The sequence below is a fragment of the Neodiprion fabricii genome, chromosome 2, assembly GCF_021155785.1.
Source record: "Neodiprion fabricii isolate iyNeoFabr1 chromosome 2, iyNeoFabr1.1, whole genome shotgun sequence".
Classification (NCBI taxonomy): domain Eukaryota; kingdom Metazoa; phylum Arthropoda; class Insecta; order Hymenoptera; family Diprionidae; genus Neodiprion; species Neodiprion fabricii.
The window spans coordinates 12,993,645-13,014,124 of NC_060240.1; the positions used below are offsets into that span (position 1 = coordinate 12,993,645).

The following is a 20,480-nucleotide window of genomic DNA, read 5'->3' on the forward strand; positions in this document are numbered from 1 at the left end:
TGCTATAGCAATTTTGATCGTCGATCAGTGGATTAGCTGCGTGCAGCGGCCATCTTATGCTGAATTGCAGCTAATTGGATACGCGCATTGGCCATGCTATGTAGACGTGAATCTCATTGGCTGCATCTGTTGTAATCCATTGTAATTCTATTGCCGGAACGTGGTAACTTCTCAAGCTAGTACGGAGACTGATAATTCATTCACACCAGTCACGTTTCACCACGTATTTTAACTGGTAGTACACAGTAATTGTAAACTCGAAAATGTCCACGCAGAAGATGAATCTTCTATGCTGCAGTTTGCTGTATTTCACAATTCCATGGATTATTGTTCTAAACGCACAAAATGTATATGGTAAATATATTTACTGTTTTTACTCACCTTTAAATTTCATTCTTGCACCTCGATAGGAGGTTTGAATCTAGATAAGATGCAAATGTCACGGATCCAAAAACATTTTTTACCAACTGAATTTTATGAGTGAATAATTTCTTAAATTACAAATATTGCTAGTAGAATTTTTTTTCTGTTATACTGCGAAAATCTTTAGATTTTTCTCTAAAATTGGATGAAAAACTCGGAGAAAATTTTTGTGGATTGTGACTTTTCAGTGGTTTAGGATTTCAAAAAATTTTGACTAGTAATGCACGAAAAATGAGAGAAACATAATATAATACCAAAAAGCATTTTCAGAAAAATTTAATTCTATCATAGACAGGATTTAGAAATTATAAAGTAAACTGAAAAAATCCGGGGATATCCGGAAAGATTATTATTTTTTGAAAACATTCTGATGTTGATTTTATCCTATTTTTAATTCAAATAGTATATCCTTAAAAAAATATGAAATACTCTGTACATTGGAAATTTTCAAAATGAACCCCTTAATGAATTCAGTTTTAAATATTGAAAACTCTGGTCTTTCAGCAAAATTTTCATTATCAAAAATTTTATGAAACTACTTATATGTCACAAATTCCATATTCAATTATTATTTCAGCAAAGGGAACAAATTATGTGACCTGTGGATCAGTATTAAAACTTCTGAACATTGGCTCTAATGTCAGACTGCATTCGCATAGTATAAAGTACGGAACTGGAAGCGGTCAGCAATCTGTTACAGCAACAGAAATTCAGGAAGATGGTAACTCACATTGGCTTGTAAAAGCTGAAACTGGAAAGCAATGTATCCGAGGGTAATAATCCATATTCATTATCCAAAAAGGGCTTAGCACAAGACTGAGCATAATGTTGACTGGTTCAAAGCATGCTTTTAAACTTTGTGATACATATATTGAAACAGAAAACCAATAAAATGTGGAGATATAGTGAGACTGGAGCATCTATCAACGAAGAAAAATCTGCATTCGCACCACTTCAGCTCACCTTTGAGTGGTAACCAGGAAATATCAGCATACGGCGATGAAAAAGGCGAAGGGGACACAGGGGATGACTGGCTAGTGGTTTGCCAGAGTGAATTTTGGGAAAGGGATAATCCAATAATGCTGAAGCATATTGACACGAACGTGTGAGTTTCATAAAAGGGATATACAGCGAAAACCTGAAACAGGCACGAAACTCAGCATGTGAGTTTAATATGAATCAATTTTATACTTCAGGTACTTATCAAGCAGTGAAAGAACTTACGGCAATCCAATAACTGGCCAAGTTGAAGTCGTTGGAATGTACACACCGATGGGAGACAACTCAAATTGGAAATCAATGGAAGGTCTTTTCATACACCCCAGCGACTTCAAGGCGCAACATACCTATCAACATACGGAACTCTAAACTCGATTAGACAAATTAATTACAGTAATTATTTATTTTATATCGCAGTAATGAATAAAGAGGAAAACGAAGATGAAACTGAATAAATCGAATAAATAGTTATTTCTTTTTTCTTTTTTTTTTCCTTAGCAAAACGTTATGAATCTAGTATATTTACAGTTCTTAGAATTTACATTTGATTTATCTATTTCACTTAGGTTCAAAGAAGCAAAGTAATACTAAACGATTATACATATTATATACATTATGAGAAAGAGACAGAATGTTGTTATTTAATTTAATAACAATATTCTTTCAATGTCCTAACTTCGATTTAAAAAAAATCATAGATATCCACACTCATAAGAAAAGTATCAGACCACCAGATTTCGAATTCTGCTAAAATTGGTAGGGCTCTTTCCTTGACCCATAATATGGAGCTCCAGATGTGCAATTTCACATAACATGCTTTCATGTCCTCGGTTTAGAATACGTCATGTTATCGAAAATTCGTAGGTACTTCACTATTACTCTAAAAATAATATATCGCTGCACACTACAGTTTTCACTGGAAAACAATGAAATTAATATTTAAGGCGAAAATATTCAACAGATTTTGTTTGTTACGTGATTTTATGCATCAATGTTCTTATATAATCAACAATTAATTACAACCAAAGTGGCGAGAGGCCTATTAGACGAAACCACATAGAAAACTTGTACTTTAGGAGGAAACTTTTGAAAATTTACGTTCTTTTTCTCCAGCCTCAAGACATCATTTTTCGATGTTACGACGATTCGGCAGTGAAAAAAAAGTTTTTTCACACATGGGGAATGATGATCATACGCAGAATGAGAAATGATTACATTTCTTTCCATATGCCTGTTTCGTGTAATTTTTTAGCCCTGAAAAAGCCGTTGAATGGAAAGAGGAAATTCCAGAGACCATAACTCCCGAATATTTCGATGATGTTGTATTTTTTGATAGAATGAGGATAGTAGCGTTGCCGGCCAGTTAGACAAGCGTGAAATTTCCACAGCCCGAATATCAGGCAGATGGATGAGACAGCAAAGAGTAAATCGAACAGCATTACTAAGACAACACAGGACTCTTGGCCGTACAACAAAAACCGCGCCAGAGCAAACGGGAAGGAAAAGTGCAAAATGAGTTGGAAGGCGCCCGAGTTGGCTCCGAAAAAATGGTCCAGATGATCATACAAGTAGGAACCGATAATGATCAAGGAGTAAATTGAGGCGAATGAAGTGTAGAGACAAATTAGAATGAAGCTGCCCATGTTCTGCCGCAGTATGCAGCCGCCAAGCAAAAAACAATGGTGATCGCGATAATGAGAGCATTTTTTGCAGTGAACGCAATGTCTAGTGGGGCGAGAAGTGTACTGAATACATTTTTCGCAGTACCAAAACTTGTCGTTTTTGTTTATCGGTGGTTTAATTGTGGGAACGCGACAAATCGTGGATGAATCATCGGTCTGGACTTGAACCGCGAAAGAATCGCCCTGAGCTGATAAGTTTGAGTTCGAGGCGATTACGATGGTTGCCCGACTAATTCTGTGTATCGAAAACCAATTTGCGTAGACTTGCGCGCAAAGAAATACGAAAATTGGTGATATTTCTTCGCTTATCGTTAACGTTGAAGCGACGACAAAAAAACTAAATATCAAACTGAAGACTGGACAGAATCTGATGACCGTCAGAATAAATTTATTCTGCATAATTATTTTTACGGCGAAGTGGCGGATTTGAACGGTATTTCTGGAATCCCGCGCTTTCTCGTAACGGCCGTTTTCCGTTAGAAAACAGGGCTGCAAACTGCTACGACGCCATGTTGGATAACATATCTGTAATAGCGATCAGGATTTTGGTATAAGAATTGGGAGCCGTATTTAGTTTAACAAATGATGAATTGTCGACTCGGATAATCTTAAACCGGTATTTATCGGAGATGAATTTACCTGCTGTGGTGCGAAAAAGCAAGGATACTGAAGTCAGCTTGTCAGGTAGGACCGAGGGGACGGAGCCGCCTTGACAACAGAGGCAATCGGCCCGTCTACGTTCAGTTGCGATCCCGTGAAATAAATTCCGTGCAACGGTCATTCACGTATTTTCGCCACTAGTTCGGCCGACGGGGGCATTATATACAAAGCGAAATAAAAACAAACACCAAACAAATGAACAATTATATATGTATATACACGTATATATCACGAAATGACACGTGGTCCAAAGCTGTAATTTATAGTTTCGTTGTTATCCCATATTTACAATCATTATTCAACATAGTAATCGTTCGGTGATTACGAAATGGTACTTCTGTTCCTTTGTGCCTAGCATCCAACTAGAAAATTTCAACTATAATGTACAAAAAAAAGTCCAGAAGGATCGGCAATCTAGTAAAAATTTTTGAATAATTACGAAACATCCATTTTTCAATAAATTTCTCATACTGGCATATTTTTTAAAATTGTAAAAAAAAAATTAATTTTTTCTCGCCAGGATAGACCAAAAAATCTCTGCACAAAAATATACTCGAAGATTTTACGTGTAATAAAAATGAAATTCCTGTAATTACAAAGCATGCCAAAGGAATATTTTTGAGACAACAGAGACAGTAATTAACTCTTCGAAATATGTTTTGCGAATGTGAAATTATTATATTTGAGAATGAAAATCAATTCTCTGCAATTACCAACAAGGGGTGTTTCACTGAATTAAAAATTGAAAGTGTCAGCGTGATTACATATTTCATGATTACTCACATTTTATACGGGAATTACGAGAGATTACTTCACAATTAATTTTACTTTGATTACGCGATTTCTCACAATTTCTTAGTTTTCATATGATTTCGTAAAATTATAAAGAGATTTTTGTAATCCTAAATAGTTTCTCATGACTCCCAATGATTAATAAAACAGAATTTTATTTTAATATTACTGATTTCAGTGTGATTTCGGAGATTACGAAATAATCTCGAAAGATATTGATGGCATGATCCCTTGTATTACACACCACTTGATTACCAAGCACATGTAACAAATATTTCCAATACTCCGAACACAAAATTTCTTTGCATATGTGATTTTGTGTGTTAATAAACAAAATTCTACTTTTAATGTCATAGATATAAAGATTGTACACAGATTATTGCTAAGATAGTGAAGAGAAAAATTCTTCGAAACATTCTTTGCACATGTAAATATTTATATTTCTGAATAAAAGTAAATTTTTTATGACGACTATGGAAGTGCGATAAAAGTTACGTGTTTTAGCGTCATTTCACCATTGACATGATCTTTGCACGTCTACTCCTGTAAATTTCAAACAGTATATCTGTTATCGGTTTTCACATATTTCATCTATCAAGAAATAAGGATTATTTCTTGAAATGTTAATTAATTTTCAGCTTGCAGTGTTTGCGGGCAGCAACATGACACGACAACATGTCCGTTTTTACTGGATCTTCATTATGTAAGGAGGGACCTGTGTTTCTTTTTTGCTTTATATCTGAAGTGACTGTTTTGAAAACACAAGAAAGAAAGTGTCCGCTTAATATAATTTGCAGCCCAACAAATAGATCATTTCTAATAAGTGTTTGTTGTTGATTTTTTCTTCTGCAATGGTCAGGTTAAAGATGCACCAGTCTTGTCAAGGGCGAGACAGACACTACCTGAAAATCTGGAAATCACCAAAATGGCGGATGGTTTGATGACGGTCACAACAAGGATCGAACTGCCCAGAGGAACAACGTTTGGTCCACTCTACGCTAAAAGAATATGGACAATGAATCCATTAACCCATTTCCCAATTAGAGTATTTGGCAAATCTACCTCTGAAACATATCATCTGGATTATTCAAACGAGAACAGCTCAAATTGGATGTGTTTTGTTGGCCCGGCGTCAAACGCCAAGGAGCAAAATCTGATCTGCTATCAGGTAAGCTTTTGAAATACTTTCAGCTCTTGTTTACACTTAGGTCACGCATTTATTTTTTCTTTCAACCTCTTTAGGTGGAACAGGATATTTTTTACACCGCGATGCGCACAATAGCCATAGGCGAGGAGCTGAGAGTTTGGTACGCACCTTATTATGCGTTGAGGATGAAGATGCCAGTGTTTAACGCTGACTTTGCTAATGTCAGCGCAACTATACCAAATTCAGAAATCCAACAAGTGATAAAGACAGAGAAAAATGGCGAACAGATTGGGTTACTAAGTGGGTACAGTTGAGATTTGAAGGAAAGTAAAACAATGCTAACACCATGGTAATAATTAATAATAATCCATCTGAATTATTACCAGAAAAAGATGTCGCTCAGGAATTGGCTGAGAAATTGCCTGCACAGCATCTCGGAGCTAGGGATGATAAAGCAACGTGGAACTGCAGAATTTGTTCAACTGTTATCTGCTCTGTCGTCGCTTATGCCAAGCATTTAATGGAGCATTATAAGCCATTGATTGGCGTTTATTGTAATATATGTAACAAGAAATGTAACAATGTGACGGTAATTTGTAAAAATTTATCATATCTGTTATGCACTTAGCTTTAAACTCACGATTAGTGTAATAAAATCTGAATCACCTATGGGAGATAATTTTCAAAAAAATGTATACTATAGACAACTCTGTTTTGTGTCTCTGATCACAGGCCTTGGAACGTCACAAGAGTTCCAAACACCCGGAGGAATCATCCAACGACAGTGTAGTTGGAATACCGACATCCGAAAGTCAACAGCAACAAAATGCACAAGTAAGTAAGAACTTGAAGATTGTCAAATATGTAGTTATGATATCCTGTGCAGTTTGCCGAAAAAAAATAAAACATTAGTTTTAGATTTTGAAACACTATGAAAAAAAAATCTTCACAATTTATAAAACATCATTCATTTCTTGGTCATCCAATGATTGTTAATTTTCAGACCATCTTTCTGAATATAAGTGATTCTGAAGGACAGACATCGGAAGCGATGAAAGATATATTAGAGAAATTCAAAGCCGGAAAGGCAATAACAGAGAGCAGTTTGTTAGCAACTTCAACGCCGAATGATAAAGATTCTCATCACTCAGATCTACCAATTTTAGACACGAATTCTATAAACGTGAATGATTTACTCCAGAACAATGGTTCACTGATAGAGAATTCGTCACTCAAATCGATCCTTGAGAATCAATGTCTAAACATGAATTTAGGACTGAACACAATGACTGACTCTATGCTTTCAGTGGAAAATATTTCAGCCTCGGATTCTGTAAAGTTTAACGTCGAAGAGCTTGCCTCAGAGCTTTTAGATATTGTGCCTGATGTCGACAATATTAACAAAAGAATTGACAACCTTGAGTGTGATATATGCGATAAGAAATTCGAGAAGGTCGACTACTTATATCGTCACTTGCGCAAACACACTGGGGAATTCATATGCCCTGCTTGTCTACTAGTGAGTAGATACAAGACAGCTAAGACTTTTTTTTTATCGTTTCTTTGTATATTTTTCATTCTCCATCAGATTTATCGTTTTTTTTTTTTCATCATGAATCTGGTAAGCAGGTATGAAATGACAGAAAAGACTCGATAAGGTTTAAAAGAGGATCAATGTTTCGGGATAAAATTTTGCTTACAATTTTCTGCACGGTCTTTTTTTCACTGAATAGTACCTTATCTTAAAGTTTGGAAACACAACTTGAACAGACTTCAGGATTATTTGATATCAATTTTGCTTGTATCGCAGGTATTTGCCAGAAAAGAGAATTTGCTGTCACACACGTGTTTTTCCCAAAAATTGGACTACCATTACGAGTGTCCGTACTGCCAGAAACCTTTTATGTTGAAAAAGTACTTAAGAAGACACATGGTCAAGCACACAGGTATGCATAATCAAAGATGTTTGCTTCTTTTCTGAAGATGTTTTTTAACCGAATGTGTACTTTTACATTGCAGCTTGGAATAATTGCAAGTGGTGCCACTCTCCGTTTTCATCGCAGTCCGAACTTGAGGCACACAAATGTTTGACTCCAAAGCATGAGTGCCTACAATGCAGCAAACGGTTTGTGCATAGAGCGCACTTGAATCGGCACCTGAAGCTACACGAAAACCCGAAACCAGCGGCGAAACGGGTGAGAAAAAAACCGCCGGAGAAACCTGTCATATGTGAGAAGTGTGGCGACGTTTTTAAAACTCCATACAGCTTGAAGCAGCACCTCAGTTCGCACGGTGAGCAGTGAAAGAAGCTCCGCTGTAACCGAATTTATTGTGGCGAGAGCTGTATTCAATACGGTTGTCTTTCAGGGGAGCGAACTTACGAGTGTGACATTTGCCAGCGAAGATTTCATCGCATTGGTGTTCTGAAAGAGCATAAAGCAATTCATCAGGCAGCGCAAATACCGTGCAGCATTTGCGGGAAGAAATTGAAAAGCAAAAAAGCTCTGGACATCCACATGCTTTTACATGGGAACAAGAAATACCAATGCGACAAGTGCGATAAAGTGAGTTTGCAGATGTGGTTGAGATGCTCGAACCTTGTAGTAAAATGGTTATATATACCTTTGCACCCCTTGTTTCAGAGTTTCTTTCAGAAGTGTAACTACCAAAAGCACCATACCAAATTTCACAGTGAAAAAACACCGTACAAATGCTCTCTCTGCTCTCTACAGTTTGCAAATAAGCTCAAATTCAACAAGCACATTGAAAGCCACACTAAGCCTGCCCAATTCATGTGTGCAACGTGTCCTAAATCCTTCCATAAGGTGAGGTGATACACAACGTTGCCTAAAATGAGCTGAAATTTGCGAAAATGTTAATATGGTGGCCAGATATTGTATTGTAAAATTTTGAAAAGTTTTTCCGCACGATTTCCGAGAAAATGAGTCGAACTTGAATCGATGATTTAAAAGGGGACACCCTTTCATGATTGGTTTTTCAGATAACTTTAAATAGCTGCCATTGATACGGGAAGGTACTCAAATAACCAACGATTATACGACTGAAAGACACTGATTTTAACTTTAATTTGGGCTTTGAAATTTGAGAATAGTTCGTAATGTTTTCACTGTATTCATTTTATCCGAAACGACGTTTTCATCTTTTTTCACCCATTAAATTCGACACCGTTGGTACGTTTTTAATGACATTGGTACATATTATATTCTGGGAAGTATTTTTCGTAAGAACTAGAACAACGTCCGAACTAAACCCTGTGAGTTATAATATAAAAAGTGCAAAAATTTCCAATCAGTAAGTAATATCACGAAATTTAACAAGTCTTTAATTTATGTGAAAACTAAATGTCGCATTAGAGTGTGTACCAAGTTTGATTAAAACAATACAAACGGTATTGAAGTTATAGTACGATTGTTGAAAAACATTGTTTCGTGTAAAATGAGTGCAGTTAAACAATTATCGATCACCTTCCAAATTTCAGAATTCAAAGTAGAGACAGAACTAGTATCTTTTAGCTATACGATCGTTGGCTATTAGATACTCTTCTCGTATCAAAAGCTACTACTCAAAGTTGACTTAAAAATTAAAGTGCAGAGCCTGGGTTCAGCGTGCCTGACGTGACGGTCAGAACACTACCTGTTTCATTTATGAGGAATTTAACCGTTTCTAAATTCACTTTTATGATCTGCAGGAATGTCAGTTGAAACGTCACACGCAGACGAGTCATAGCGGGATTGTTTATCGCTGTCCGTATTGCCGAATGGCGTTCAGACACAGACATAGCGTGCGAAGGCACTTCGAACGCCAACATAATGCCTTGAGAGAGGACTGGGATAAGCCGGGATTTCTTAATCAGTTAACAGAAAAAGCTCCTGTTGAACCAATTAATCAGGCACAGATTGAGGATAACAAATTTTTGGTGAATTACGAAGATGTGAATAATAAGGATTTTGGGGACACGGACAATGCGCAAGGTAATTTCTCGATCATTTCAATTAAATGGATCGATAAAAAACAAAAGTCAAACATTTTAGACTCATCACCTCTCTTGGTGACTTTTTATCAGGTCTCCATGTTTTGAGGTCTGAAAAATTACTTCTGAACATTTTCCAGTGAATGTTGGGTGTGTGTATGTGTGATGAATATTTTGTCCCACAATATCTGTAGAATGAATGAACGGATTTCGATGATATCGGTCTCAAACGACGCAGTTCTCTTAATTTAGATCTGATTAGATTTTAGATTCGATCTAGCAATTTTCGAGTTATGCGAATACAACAAAGAGAAGGAAACATATTGTTTAGGTAATAATGTTTTCTGAGCTAGAAACACATCTGAGCGGCAAGTGTAGGCTGACTCATCAAGATCAGCCAGATTACTAATTCTTTTCTCCTAATTTCAGATGGCGCTATGCTGCTGTCTGTCACGGGAATAGACGATACTGCATTTTTACAGACACCTCAAACTGACAGTGTGGTGCAACTTACCGCGGAGGATGAAACCAATTGCAATTCGATAACTGGTGAGCAAATTTGGGTATTGTATTTGCAATTGAGATTACTTTAATCCTTTAAGTAGGGAAACTTTTTTTTTTTAATTCGACAAGTTCTAAGCATCGCAACAAGGGCTTTAAGCCCGGAAGGTCATTAGTAAATTTATTTACGTAACTGCAATAATTAAAAAGACAAAATTTTTCAAAACTGCTGTTATTCAATTAATTTGACCAAGAAATACGTCCAGCTTTTGAAAAAATATTTTTTCATGTGAGACTGCTTGTGGCAGTTTCAGCTAGTAGGGTTTAAAAACAATATTGCAATCCTAGGTCACGAAATTCTTTTGCAAGTGGCAGGCATCGAACAGCCAGGATCTATAACGAATCCAGATTTGTCTCTGACCGAGGTGCCGCAGCTGAGTATTAGCGAGTCGGATGCGCGTCTGGCAGAATCTGTACTTGGCAATGCCTATATATTTGGAGAGGACGGTGGTGATATTATGTTCTACGTACTAGATAACGCCCCAACAATTTCCGAATATTAGTGATAAGTTTGCTTTATCTAACTTGTTATTAAAAATTATTAGCACAATTGAACGTTTTTACGATAACGTTCAAGTAAAATTTAAGCAAAAAGGGAAGATTGATCAACATCGACATTTCCTGGCGGCAAAATATTTCTGCATATTTTTAAAGGAATATCTAAAAATTTCACCAAATTATTTATAAATTCTAATGAACTCTTTTGGAAAGAGAAGGAGTAAAATCACCACTCAATTAAACAGAAAATCAAAACAGAAGCCCTATCAAAGGGCTTTGAAATTATGTTTACTATCGACATTTAAAGAAACGTCAAACTTCTGAAAAAAAGATCAGATCAGCCATGTACAAAGTTATAAGTAATAGGCTTTAGACAAGTTGGCCATAATGTTATTCAATTTCTGCATTTTTCTCGAAGTACTCGAAATGAACATACGGCAGTTTTCTAATGTACCACAAGGACTGCCATAATCTGTGATATTAGCTACATAAATACTTTTAGTATGTTATATATTTTATGTATATTGTATGTGTAACGTATGCAAGCAACGATTTTGTAAGTCTAATACGTACTAACGAAATTCATTCTACTAATTAGAATTTTCATCGTAACTAATTAGTTATTATTTGCAGTTTAAAATGCAGATATCAAATTTATTTCTATTATGATAGCAATAATCGCTTTGTTCTTAATTTCAATCGATTTTTTAAGAATAATCTAAAGTAATTAATTTTATTCATTAAACTTGAGAATTTGTTCATAACATTAAGCCGTCATATTTTTACACTATTTAAAATTTTGTAAAAATTAAAAATCTATAATTTATATGCTTCAATGCGTTTCTGTCGTTTGGTAGAAAAAATATGATTTTTAATTACCAACATGACTTGTAAATATAAATTCGATATCAATGTTTTTATGGTATCCCATTTTCGTGGAAAATCCACTGCTAGAGCTCAAAACATGGTAATAAACCAGAATAGAGAAAAATGTTTTAGTCAAAAGTTAGTTGGTTACGATTACGTTGACAAAAATGATTATAAAAATAAATAAATAATATGATCCCGAAATTTCCGACACGCGCCAACCTGAAACAAATTTATAAATACTGCACAACGTACTCCCGACAACTTTTGTACAAAGTATTTTTGTCCATACCTCGTAGCCACTTTTGTATCAATTGCAATAAATATATCAGAATAAGACATCCTTAGTATATGTACATACCTATATGTAAGTACATCTAAAGAGTGCCTGTTCAAAACGCTGGTATGCTTATACCTATGTATGTATATATAGATACATATACATATGTTAAATAAATACTTGAACTCTAAAATAGACATATATATTATACACGTAAAAGAAAAAAAAATATGTAGTAAGTAAAAAATGCGTAAGACTGATGTTACTGTGATACATGTTGTGAAAGTACATGTAGATAGAGAAACAGAGGAAAATAACAGAGATATTATTATGCAAAATACCATAAGATAATATTTAAAAAATATTATTATCCCACTTTTATCATACTTATGTATACATATATATATATAGATATATGTGTATATACATATACTGGGGCTGTGCGGTTACCAGAATTCTTCGGGTTGGTCGGTCCGGGAAAATTCTATTAGTTTCGGGTCGGGTTCCCGTGATTTTCGGAATTCCCGAAAAATAGCAGTTTTGTAGAAATATTTGGGATTTCCTGATGACTGATAATATACTTTTTACTGACAATACTAATGTCATTTAGATGTAATATTCACTTCGGGTTTCGGGTTTCTTAGATTTCGGTTTTACGAATATTCCGGGTTTCTCGACCATTCCGGTATCACTAAAGAACCCGATCCGATACAAACCCGTCCCGAACCCAGACATTTTTCCCCGAGATTTTGGGAAACTGCACAACCCTAAGATATATTATATACATGATTGGTACTTGTTATGTTATGTTATTCAAAACAGCCCTTAGGCCGGGAGTTAATAAATGATAAATATACAAAGTGTTTGTATGTATAGCCTGTCTATACTTCTTCCTGTTCTATTGGGTATCTGTATTTTTCTGAATACCACTTTTATACATCACGATTGAGATTCAGACAACTGCGTACAACGTACTTGACTACCGCTACTTAGCACATTACGATCTAAAGTATGATAGTAATAATATTACGCAGTCTGGGATATTGAAGGTTGTCCGAAAAAAGTGGAGGGTCGGTAGAATACATGAGATGTTGCCATGGTACTTAAAATTTTCAGGTATTTGTCTATGTGGGCTTTGAGAAAATTCAACTCAAAAAAACGGGGCTCTACGAAAATGGGGCGATGAAAAATTGTGTTGATAAATTCAAAACGACTGATTCTATTTTAACGGTCATAGTTGGACAAACGACTATTTGAAATGCATAGCCTATGTTCAGGATGTTCTTCTGGTGTAAAATTTGAAACACTTATATGTCTACATCCTTTATCAGAGTGATAAAAATAAAGAAATCCAAATCTCAACGTAAAGAGAAAAAACTTTGACAACCATACGATAATAATATTCATTTGAACATCAGAATGTATATTCTGTGATAGTCTTTTTTTTTGTCTACGGATTTCTTATTTATATTATATTGCAAAAAAGGGGAAAAAACGACAATCAGTTTTGGGTTGTTTTACATTATACTATAATTTATAATGTTAGTTATGCTACGAATACAAGACTACATACAATATTAATTATTGTATAATATAATAGCATACAATATAAACAGGACTTTTGATTAACGTTGAATTTTGTAAATTACATACGGGTTTGTATAACGCTAATTGCGTAATAACCACATGGGGTGGGAGGAGGGGGTCACAGCACACGTTAGGTCTCATTTTGATCAAATTTTCAATTTACCCATTAATATGACTCTCTACTATGGCACAAGTAATTATTTGATAGAATAAAGCGATAAAACGAAAAACGATATTGGACAGAAAAAAAAACAACGTAAAAGGTCAAAATTCAAAATGAACTATGCGAATAAAATACACAATAAATACCGCCACAAAATTTTTGATATCAAACACGGAAGGATTAATTCAAAAAACAGTAAATAGATAAATAAGATGGAAAAGAGTATTTCAAAGTGAAATAGAAAATTAAATTAAAAGACCTAACGTAGCGCCACCTTAACCTACGTGCGTACTATGGCACATATCTATTATGATACGATATAAATATACATTAACAAACATGTAACACAGGAAGATTCAGGTATAACTGGAACATTGTTTTGGATAGATTCTTTTCGAATGTCAATATTTATCGGGTAGATATTGAAGATTTCATTCGCCTTTTTGATTAAAATTCGGGGAGTTCTAAATTATATTACTTTTCAATAATACCGAATCTCTCCATGAATTCCTGGACTTCTTATGCGTCGACCAGGTGAAATAAAAAAAAAAAGTTTCAAACGTACTTTAGCTAACTGTTACCACTTTCATAGATTTTTCTACTGGTTTGAAAAGCTATTCCAAAAGCAACAGGTAAGGCTCACAATAAAAAATTCTGATGTATTGAAGTAAACAAATTATTTTTCGAGTATTGCCAAGAACTCTCATTGCATTGAAAAAAACCCAACCAATCAAAATATACATACAAGAATATTTATAATGTTTTTGATGCAGAAAAAAAAAATCGTTCACCCGAAATTTTCTTGAAAAGAAACTTTATTCATAGATTTTTTGACAAGGAATCTCCTTTTCAACATTTTACGATCATATACCTAAATCATTCTGTACAATAGGAATAACAAACTATAATTAAGCAATCATTCGATTCAACGATCTATAAAACAGTACTTGAGTTTTTTTTCAAGTTAAAAGCGCTGATTATAACTTCGATAAACAAAATCACTGTCAAATTGTACAAGGTATTATATATATATAATCGGTATTTCAGTCTGTGGTTAGCTGAGGTAATACACAAACATTTTTTTTTTTTTTTCTCAGTTCCAAAAAGCTGGGAGATTATGGTTTTTTTAGTTCGTTCTCTGTCATACCACGTCAGATCTTTGGTCTGTATCTTTGCATCCAAAATCATAAACACATAAAAGACTCTAGTAGACCTTAGACTGGTATTTCATGTAATAAGATTAATTTGCATTATCATACATAACGTAAAACTTAGTTCCTACTTAGCCAGAAAAATGTTTTTAGAAAGAAGTACGACAATGCAACGGCGTACAGTATTTTGTCCCGTTGTTGACGCTGTTGGGACTCAACTTCAACCGCTAAAATACGTCGAGTCAACTTTCCGACCTGACGCCGGAGGTGCTGTATTTCTTCCGACGGCGGCAACGAGACATCCAATGAATTGTACGACGGCGTTTGTTCCCTGAAATACCAATATTTCCCTGGTAAATGTGTGATACGCGCAATCCTCTGGGACCTTATTCTGATATTTTATTACTTGTCACAGCGAAAAGTGATAGAACCCGATGTTGCTGGGTTAAATTGTAACGATAACATAACGACAAAATTTATTTTCGGTAATTTCACAGGCAAAAACTCAATCATCATTATTTTCAGAGTATCAAAATAGTTTTGCTGAGATCAATGAACTAGTTTAGTAGACCATTTTATTGAAAAATCTTCAACAGAGTGACGTGAGTTCCTCAATCTAATCCAATAAAACATTCGTAGGGTGAAAAGTACCAGGTAACAACTGTGCGATGTTTTATGTGGACTAACTGAAAAAGTTAGTGTATCTTTGCAAAACTATTTTGATACTATAAAAATCATGATCGACACATTTTTGCCTTTGAACAGTTGCAAATTAATCCTCAGCTACGTCTACTACTTATCCTGAAAACATTGAGCTGCATCACTCATGTCACTGTGATAAGAGAGAATGATTTCAGAATCAGTACCCACGAATCCCCAATCTGTATATGCACCTACCTAACTTGCCTGACAATTTGATTGTCGTTATTGTATCGGCCTCGAGACCTAGAGACGGTCGATGGCGTCTCTGTATTTTCATTCGTAAATTCATTTGGATCCTCTTCGTCGACGGCAGGGAAAAAATGATCGTCCAATGTCAAAATGCGGGGCGGAGTCTGAAATTGATATACATAAAAGAGATTTTATGAGTACTTCCTTAACTTTCCTTGATTTACTACCCTTGTTATATTCAACTTTTTAGAATAGAAGAAAAACAAAGTATATACATTGAAAGACAACTTTTATTAGTAAACTAAAATACGGTCTTTCATGAGTTCATTTTTTTGAACATGTCAAAAATAAAGTCAGATCTATTTCTATGAAAATACATGTACTTACCTGGACTCTGATCATGCCTGGCTCTGGCGGCATAACGGAATTTTCCAAAATAATTTCTCTAGGTGGAGCCTTTGTACCTACGTGTTGATCCTGTCCTGTTTAAAGGAATGAAAAATAGGCTTGTTCAAATGCTGTTACTCATTTCGTCAATGCGAATAGCTAATAAAAATGTCAACTTTCCTAAGACGGTAATTCAAATAATACATTTCGGTGGAATAAGGTTTGAAAAAATAATCATCAAGCAAAAACAATTGCTGAAATACTTCCAATATACCTGAATATTTGGTAACATGTAGAAAGAATAGTAGTGTACAAGAAATGAAGACATTTCCGAAAAATTGAGAAGTTGAAATATCATTCTTTCAAATTTACAAGTGACGGTTAATTCTAATTAAATTCTAGGATATTTCAATTGCAGGGGATTTATTTCGAAAAGCTAATGGCGTTGAAAGAATATTTCTAATATCTGAAGGATTATCAGGATAGTAACATTAGTCCGTGTTTACTAAAAATAAGAGAATAAAAAATTATCAAGAATCTAGAAAACTTTGTTTTCTAGTACAGTATTGAGAATTTAAAATTGCCTGTGATTCCTCTTAATTATAACCATCACCACTGGCTTAAACCGATGACACAAACTATACTAGTAAACATCGAATACCTATGAAATTTGGGATAATATAATCCTACGTACGCATGATCTGATCCGTGAAAGCTATAAAATACATAATATAGTATACGATAACCGAGTTGAACGTGAAACACATGAAACACAGTTTACAGACAATATAAGGGAAAACAAGAAGTTACACTTATATAAGACGTCATAATATTGATTAAAAACTAAAGAAACATAATGGAAAAATGCAATGTAAACCATACAAAATAGCTGGGGAAGATATGCTGTATAGATGTTGGCAGTTTTAAATCAGGTTAATGCACACAATTTCATAGTTCAGAAAAAATTAGAACATTCTTGAAACTGACAAAAAAAACAAGTTATGCCACAAGGATCTTGTATTTTTGGATTGTCACAGTCATTAATAATAGTAAGTAAGTAAGAATAAAAATATTTGCGAATACTGGGTAGAATTGATCCTTAAATAAAAGACAAGAAATATAAAGTCCGAAGTAAATAATAGTATTAAATATACTTGCACAGATAATGGCAACATAAAAAGTAATTACAAGTACCTTCAATACCGAATGGCCATTGTATCGAAAAATTCATAGAAAACAAGTGTTTTTTTACATATCTTAAGGGGTTACATGGGTCTTGCAATTTCAAAAATGCCGTTTTTTCTTTATTTTTTGTTGTAATATAATAAAAGAATTATTTTATTCAAACTTGAGGCATATGAAAGAACAATATATGAATGATATTTCATAAAATTTCTGTCCAAGAATTTTTTAAATTCAGCCGCTCAGAACTAGTTACCGGAGACGCAGTACTTTCACGGTAGACACAATAACTCATGGTAGCTTCATTTGAATTCAAGAGACCAATATTTTCTGTTAGAAGGTGAGTTTAGCTAGTGAATGAACGAAGAATTCTTAAAAAAAACTTGAAATTGCAATTTTTGGCAGAGCTTTTTGCAAAGTACGATTTTCGCTACTCTTTACATCATGTATTGCCTTGTAAAATGAGTTGTGATAGAAGAAAAAAAAAATCCTTTGTTCGTCCACCAGTCAATCCTATCTAGAAGCACTGTGCCAAATTTAAATAACATCACTGCATTAATTTCTGAGAAATCGTGTCCACCGACTTCGAAAATATAATTTTGATAAAAGAACGCTATACCTGCAATGCTCCCAGCCAGTCGAGCTTAATGAAAGGAAAATTTCCAAAGGCTCTCTTCCCTAGACTTTTACTCCAATTGACTTGAAACGTTGGGAAAATATTTTTGACATGTTGTACTATTAGATAAAAAAAATTTCAAAAAATGATTTTTTGAAATTTTAAGACCCATGTAACCCCATAAGTTTTCTAAATTTTTTTTATGTATACATGGAAACTCAGGACTATTGCCCCATATATTGTCAATGTGTTTACTATGAAAATCTGAGACTGTAAGGTTTTTGTAATTTTTACAGGAAATTTCTCGTTTGCGAATTACAGCCTTTTGAAATTGGCCAATCCACTAGAATCTGATAGTTCAGGACAGTTGCTGAGCGCATAACAATCAAATGACGATCAGTCAATGCTGTTCTGCGCCATCAGATGCTACCGGATTGGCCAATTTCAAAAGGTTCCAATTCACAAACGACAAATTCTCTATCAGCAAGAAAACGTTTTACTCACAGATTTTCACAATTACATTAGTAGCTTCTGGGGGGATAGCTTTGGGTTACCTTGAATAACATTGAAAGTTACAGTGGCGGAAAAAGAAATTGCAGGGCAAATTGTGAACAATAATTAAACAAGTACGAATAATGAGGTTGAAATTTGTAACATTAACATAATAACGGATTTTGAAGAGAAATCACAATCTCACAACTTCAGAATTGTTTGAAATTCAGTAAACAAGGTGGGCACTGAAAATAGTTATAAAAATTACCTGACTTTTCCCTGGCTTTCCCTGACTAAAATTCGAAATAAAATTCTCAATTCGAATCACTAATAAATGAAGGGCCTAATGAATCGGTTCTCGAAAAACACATTTATAATCTATTTAATAGTTTGCAAACTTAACACCGTCAAAGTAATTCTAAAGATGCAAAATAATGATTTCTTTAAAAACATTTCGTTGTGTTAGCATTATTAAATTAAGACGCATAGAGAAGAAAGGTAATTCAGTTGACAGACAACAAAAACCAAACACTCATTAATATCACAAACCATTTTTTTTACTATGAAACGCACATTTGGTGAAATAAAAAACGAAAGTATCAACATTTCTCAAGAGTAAAGCACCACAAACAAGTTGAAAACATGGTAGAATGACTGGCAATATTTTTGGAAGACTAGTAAGTCAAAACGTAAACTAACAACAACGAACAGAAACATAAGGGGGCAGCCTATTTATACACCCAAAGAACAGAGTGCTTAGGATGTCTATTTATAAATAAACCAGTGCCAAATGGGTTAGCAACTGAGCATAAGATTTTGGCGAATATCCTATTTTACTTTGTGTCACCACCCAGTTATTGAAATGGAATTAAAACTTACCAGCAACAAGGATCCTGTCTGGTACATGCATCTCGAATTTCTCGTTCGCCAGCATCTGATTCCAGCTTGAGCCGTTCATCCCAGGAACATTCTCGTCGGTGTAATCACCGCTGACTCTTATGCTCTTAGGTACCCTCATTCGTTTGTTTATATCCAAGGTGAAGTTCGAGTCATAGAAGCTGTCCGCCTCGCCATTGAATCGAGTCGGACTATGAGCCTTGGACATTTTACCTGACATGGATAATAAAACGAGAAAAATGTAGACAAAGAGAAGTAGTGGATACTGATTTCAAGAATCGTGACACTATTCGACCTTCTTTGCTTGAAAAGTCGGAATATTTATATCTTGACAACCAGAGCCGCAAACAGCCGTTGAATTCAACCCTTTTTTGTATACAATACGAAAAATACAGACGAACCTGACGTGATATAATGATGGTTGAAAATTAAAACCTAACCTACGAATAGTCGAGGACAGTGTTTTGCGATATTCGTAATCGTGCGATTCGTCGAGTGGGCGGTTTTGACATCAATTTGCTTATATATCGGGCCATATTTGAATAAATAATGCTTGTTTGACGACACCTACGTACCTGCCGTTGTTGTCGCCGAAGATGAATATCAAAGTAGCGAGCGAACTTTGCCGCGGAATGCCAAACGTTCCATATTCGATAATTTCAAAGCTCGATTCTCAACTGACCGTTAATTACGTAACGGATGATAACCACTGACTTAGAATTGGACATGCTCATACCAGCCTCTCATACCACGAAGTTTACAGAGAAAATGCCAACAGCAAAAAGGTAGTATTGGATGTATTGGACGCAAAAATTTTAGAATACGTCCATTATGCTATGATCCGTAATCTCTTAAGTTCGTGGCACTCTCAATCTTCGTTTTTTTAGTACCGTTGTCAGAAAACTTGGGCATTGCAATAAACAAAATCACAATCAGTCGGTAAAGGTGGTGCTCTCGCGTGCTGAGCAGTATGGTGTATACAGAGACTCATAGGAATAGACTGCGCGGTCTGTGTACCAAGCTGAAGCCTCAATTAGAAAGAGAAAGCAACAGCGCAAGCCGAAGTCTCTGCTGCACGGTCGAAAGAGTAGGGAGCAACCACCAGGCAGGGAAAATGAAAAGACTAGCGGGGAGGTGTACTTCCATAACCTAGGTATTTTCTCCGCCAAGCCACCGATTGGAGTGAAAGGTCGGCTCCCACTGTTGCCTTCTCT

The 20,480-nt window shown here is 35.0% G+C and overlaps 4 protein-coding genes across 8 annotated transcripts; 2 read left to right on the forward strand and 2 right to left on the reverse strand.

The window, feature by feature from the left end:
* Positions 1-130: 130 nt before the first annotated feature.
* Positions 131-1,893, forward strand: LOC124175702 (stromal cell-derived factor 2). Its single transcript, XM_046556122.1, has 4 exons — positions 131-354; positions 1,001-1,196; positions 1,304-1,528; positions 1,620-1,893. The coding sequence occupies exons 1-4, from the start codon at positions 264-266 to the stop codon at positions 1,789-1,791; spliced, it is 684 nt and encodes a 227-aa protein (XP_046412078.1). The 5' UTR covers positions 131-263; the 3' UTR covers positions 1,792-1,893.
* A 22-nt stretch (positions 1,894-1,915) lies between these two features.
* Positions 1,916-3,885, reverse strand: LOC124175699 (palmitoyltransferase app-like). 2 transcript variants are annotated; one of them, XR_006869219.1, is made up of 2 exons: positions 3,744-3,869; positions 1,916-3,629 (listed from the first exon to the last, which is right to left on the reverse strand). XR_006869219.1 is itself a non-coding variant. In XM_046556116.1 (2 exons), exons 1-2 carry the CDS (start codon positions 3,883-3,885, stop codon positions 2,634-2,636), a joined length of 1,110 nt encoding a protein of 369 aa, XP_046412072.1. In that variant the 3' UTR covers positions 1,916-2,633. The 2 variants fall into 2 exon arrangements, 1 of the variants encoding a protein (XP_046412072.1); XM_046556116.1 differs by having other exon boundaries at positions 3,772-3,885.
* LOC124175695 (zinc finger protein 470-like) lies at positions 3,607-14,362 on the forward strand. 2 transcript variants are annotated; one of them, XM_046556106.1, is made up of 14 exons: positions 3,607-3,788; positions 5,195-5,259; positions 5,416-5,724; positions 5,799-6,003; positions 6,090-6,292; positions 6,436-6,537; positions 6,707-7,222; positions 7,514-7,649; positions 7,723-7,995; positions 8,071-8,267; positions 8,346-8,528; positions 9,413-9,695; positions 10,124-10,243; positions 10,544-14,362. In XM_046556106.1, exons 1-14 carry the CDS (start codon positions 3,734-3,736, stop codon positions 10,756-10,758), a joined length of 2,862 nt encoding a protein of 953 aa, XP_046412062.1. In that variant the 5' UTR covers positions 3,607-3,733; the 3' UTR covers positions 10,759-14,362. The 2 variants fall into 2 exon arrangements, with proteins under 2 accessions (XP_046412062.1, XP_046412063.1); XM_046556107.1 differs by lacking the exon at positions 3,607-3,788 and adding an exon at positions 4,049-4,181.
* Positions 14,363-14,611: 249 nt separating this feature from the next.
* On the reverse strand, positions 14,612-20,085 carry LOC124175701 (transport and Golgi organization protein 11). 3 transcript variants are annotated; one of them, XM_046556119.1, is made up of 6 exons: positions 19,842-20,085; positions 19,249-19,479; positions 16,774-16,794; positions 16,080-16,174; positions 15,699-15,856; positions 14,612-15,132 (listed from the first exon to the last, which is right to left on the reverse strand). In XM_046556119.1, the coding sequence occupies exons 2-6, from the start codon at positions 19,472-19,474 to the stop codon at positions 14,922-14,924; spliced, it is 711 nt and encodes a 236-aa protein (XP_046412075.1). In that variant the 5' UTR covers positions 19,475-19,479; positions 19,842-20,085; the 3' UTR covers positions 14,612-14,921. The 3 variants fall into 3 exon arrangements, with proteins under 3 accessions (XP_046412075.1, XP_046412076.1, XP_046412077.1); XM_046556120.1 differs by lacking the exon at positions 19,842-20,085 and adding an exon at positions 19,707-19,728; XM_046556121.1 differs by lacking the exon at positions 16,774-16,794 and having other exon boundaries at positions 19,842-20,068.
* Between the last annotated feature and the right edge of the window lie 395 nt (positions 20,086-20,480).

Coding starts and splice junctions, on each gene's coding strand:
- LOC124175702 (XM_046556122.1), top strand. CDS start 264: ATGTCCACGCAGAAGATGAATCTTCTATGCTGCAGTTTGCTGTATTTC. Junction 355..1,000: donor AAACGCACAAAATGTATATG/GTAAATATATTT, acceptor TTATTATTTCAG/CAAAGGGAACAAATTATGTG. Junction 1,197..1,303: donor GGAAAGCAATGTATCCGAGG/GTAATAATCCAT, acceptor ATATTGAAACAG/AAAACCAATAAAATGTGGAG.
- LOC124175695 (XM_046556106.1), top strand. CDS start 3,734: ATGAATTTACCTGCTGTGGTGCGAAAAAGCAAGGATACTGAAGTCAGC. Junction 3,789..5,194: donor TACTGAAGTCAGCTTGTCAG/GTAGGACCGAGG, acceptor ATTAATTTTCAG/CTTGCAGTGTTTGCGGGCAG. Junction 9,696..10,123: donor GGACACGGACAATGCGCAAG/GTAATTTCTCGA, acceptor TCCTAATTTCAG/ATGGCGCTATGCTGCTGTCT.
- LOC124175699 (XM_046556116.1), bottom strand. CDS start 3,885: ATGACCGTTGCACGGAATTTATTTCACGGGATCGCAACTGAACGTAGA. Junction 3,630..3,771: donor TACCTGACAAGCTGACTTCA/GTATCCTTGCTT, acceptor TCGCTATTACAG/ATATGTTATCCAACATGGCG.
- LOC124175701 (XM_046556119.1), bottom strand. CDS start 19,474: ATGTCCAAGGCTCATAGTCCGACTCGATTCAATGGCGAGGCGGACAGC. Junction 15,857..16,079: donor CAGGCATGATCAGAGTCCAG/GTAAGTACATGT, acceptor TATCAATTTCAG/ACTCCGCCCCGCATTTTGAC. Junction 15,133..15,698: donor CAAATTGTCAGGCAAGTTAG/GTAGGTGCATAT, acceptor TTGGTATTTCAG/GGAACAAACGCCGTCGTACA.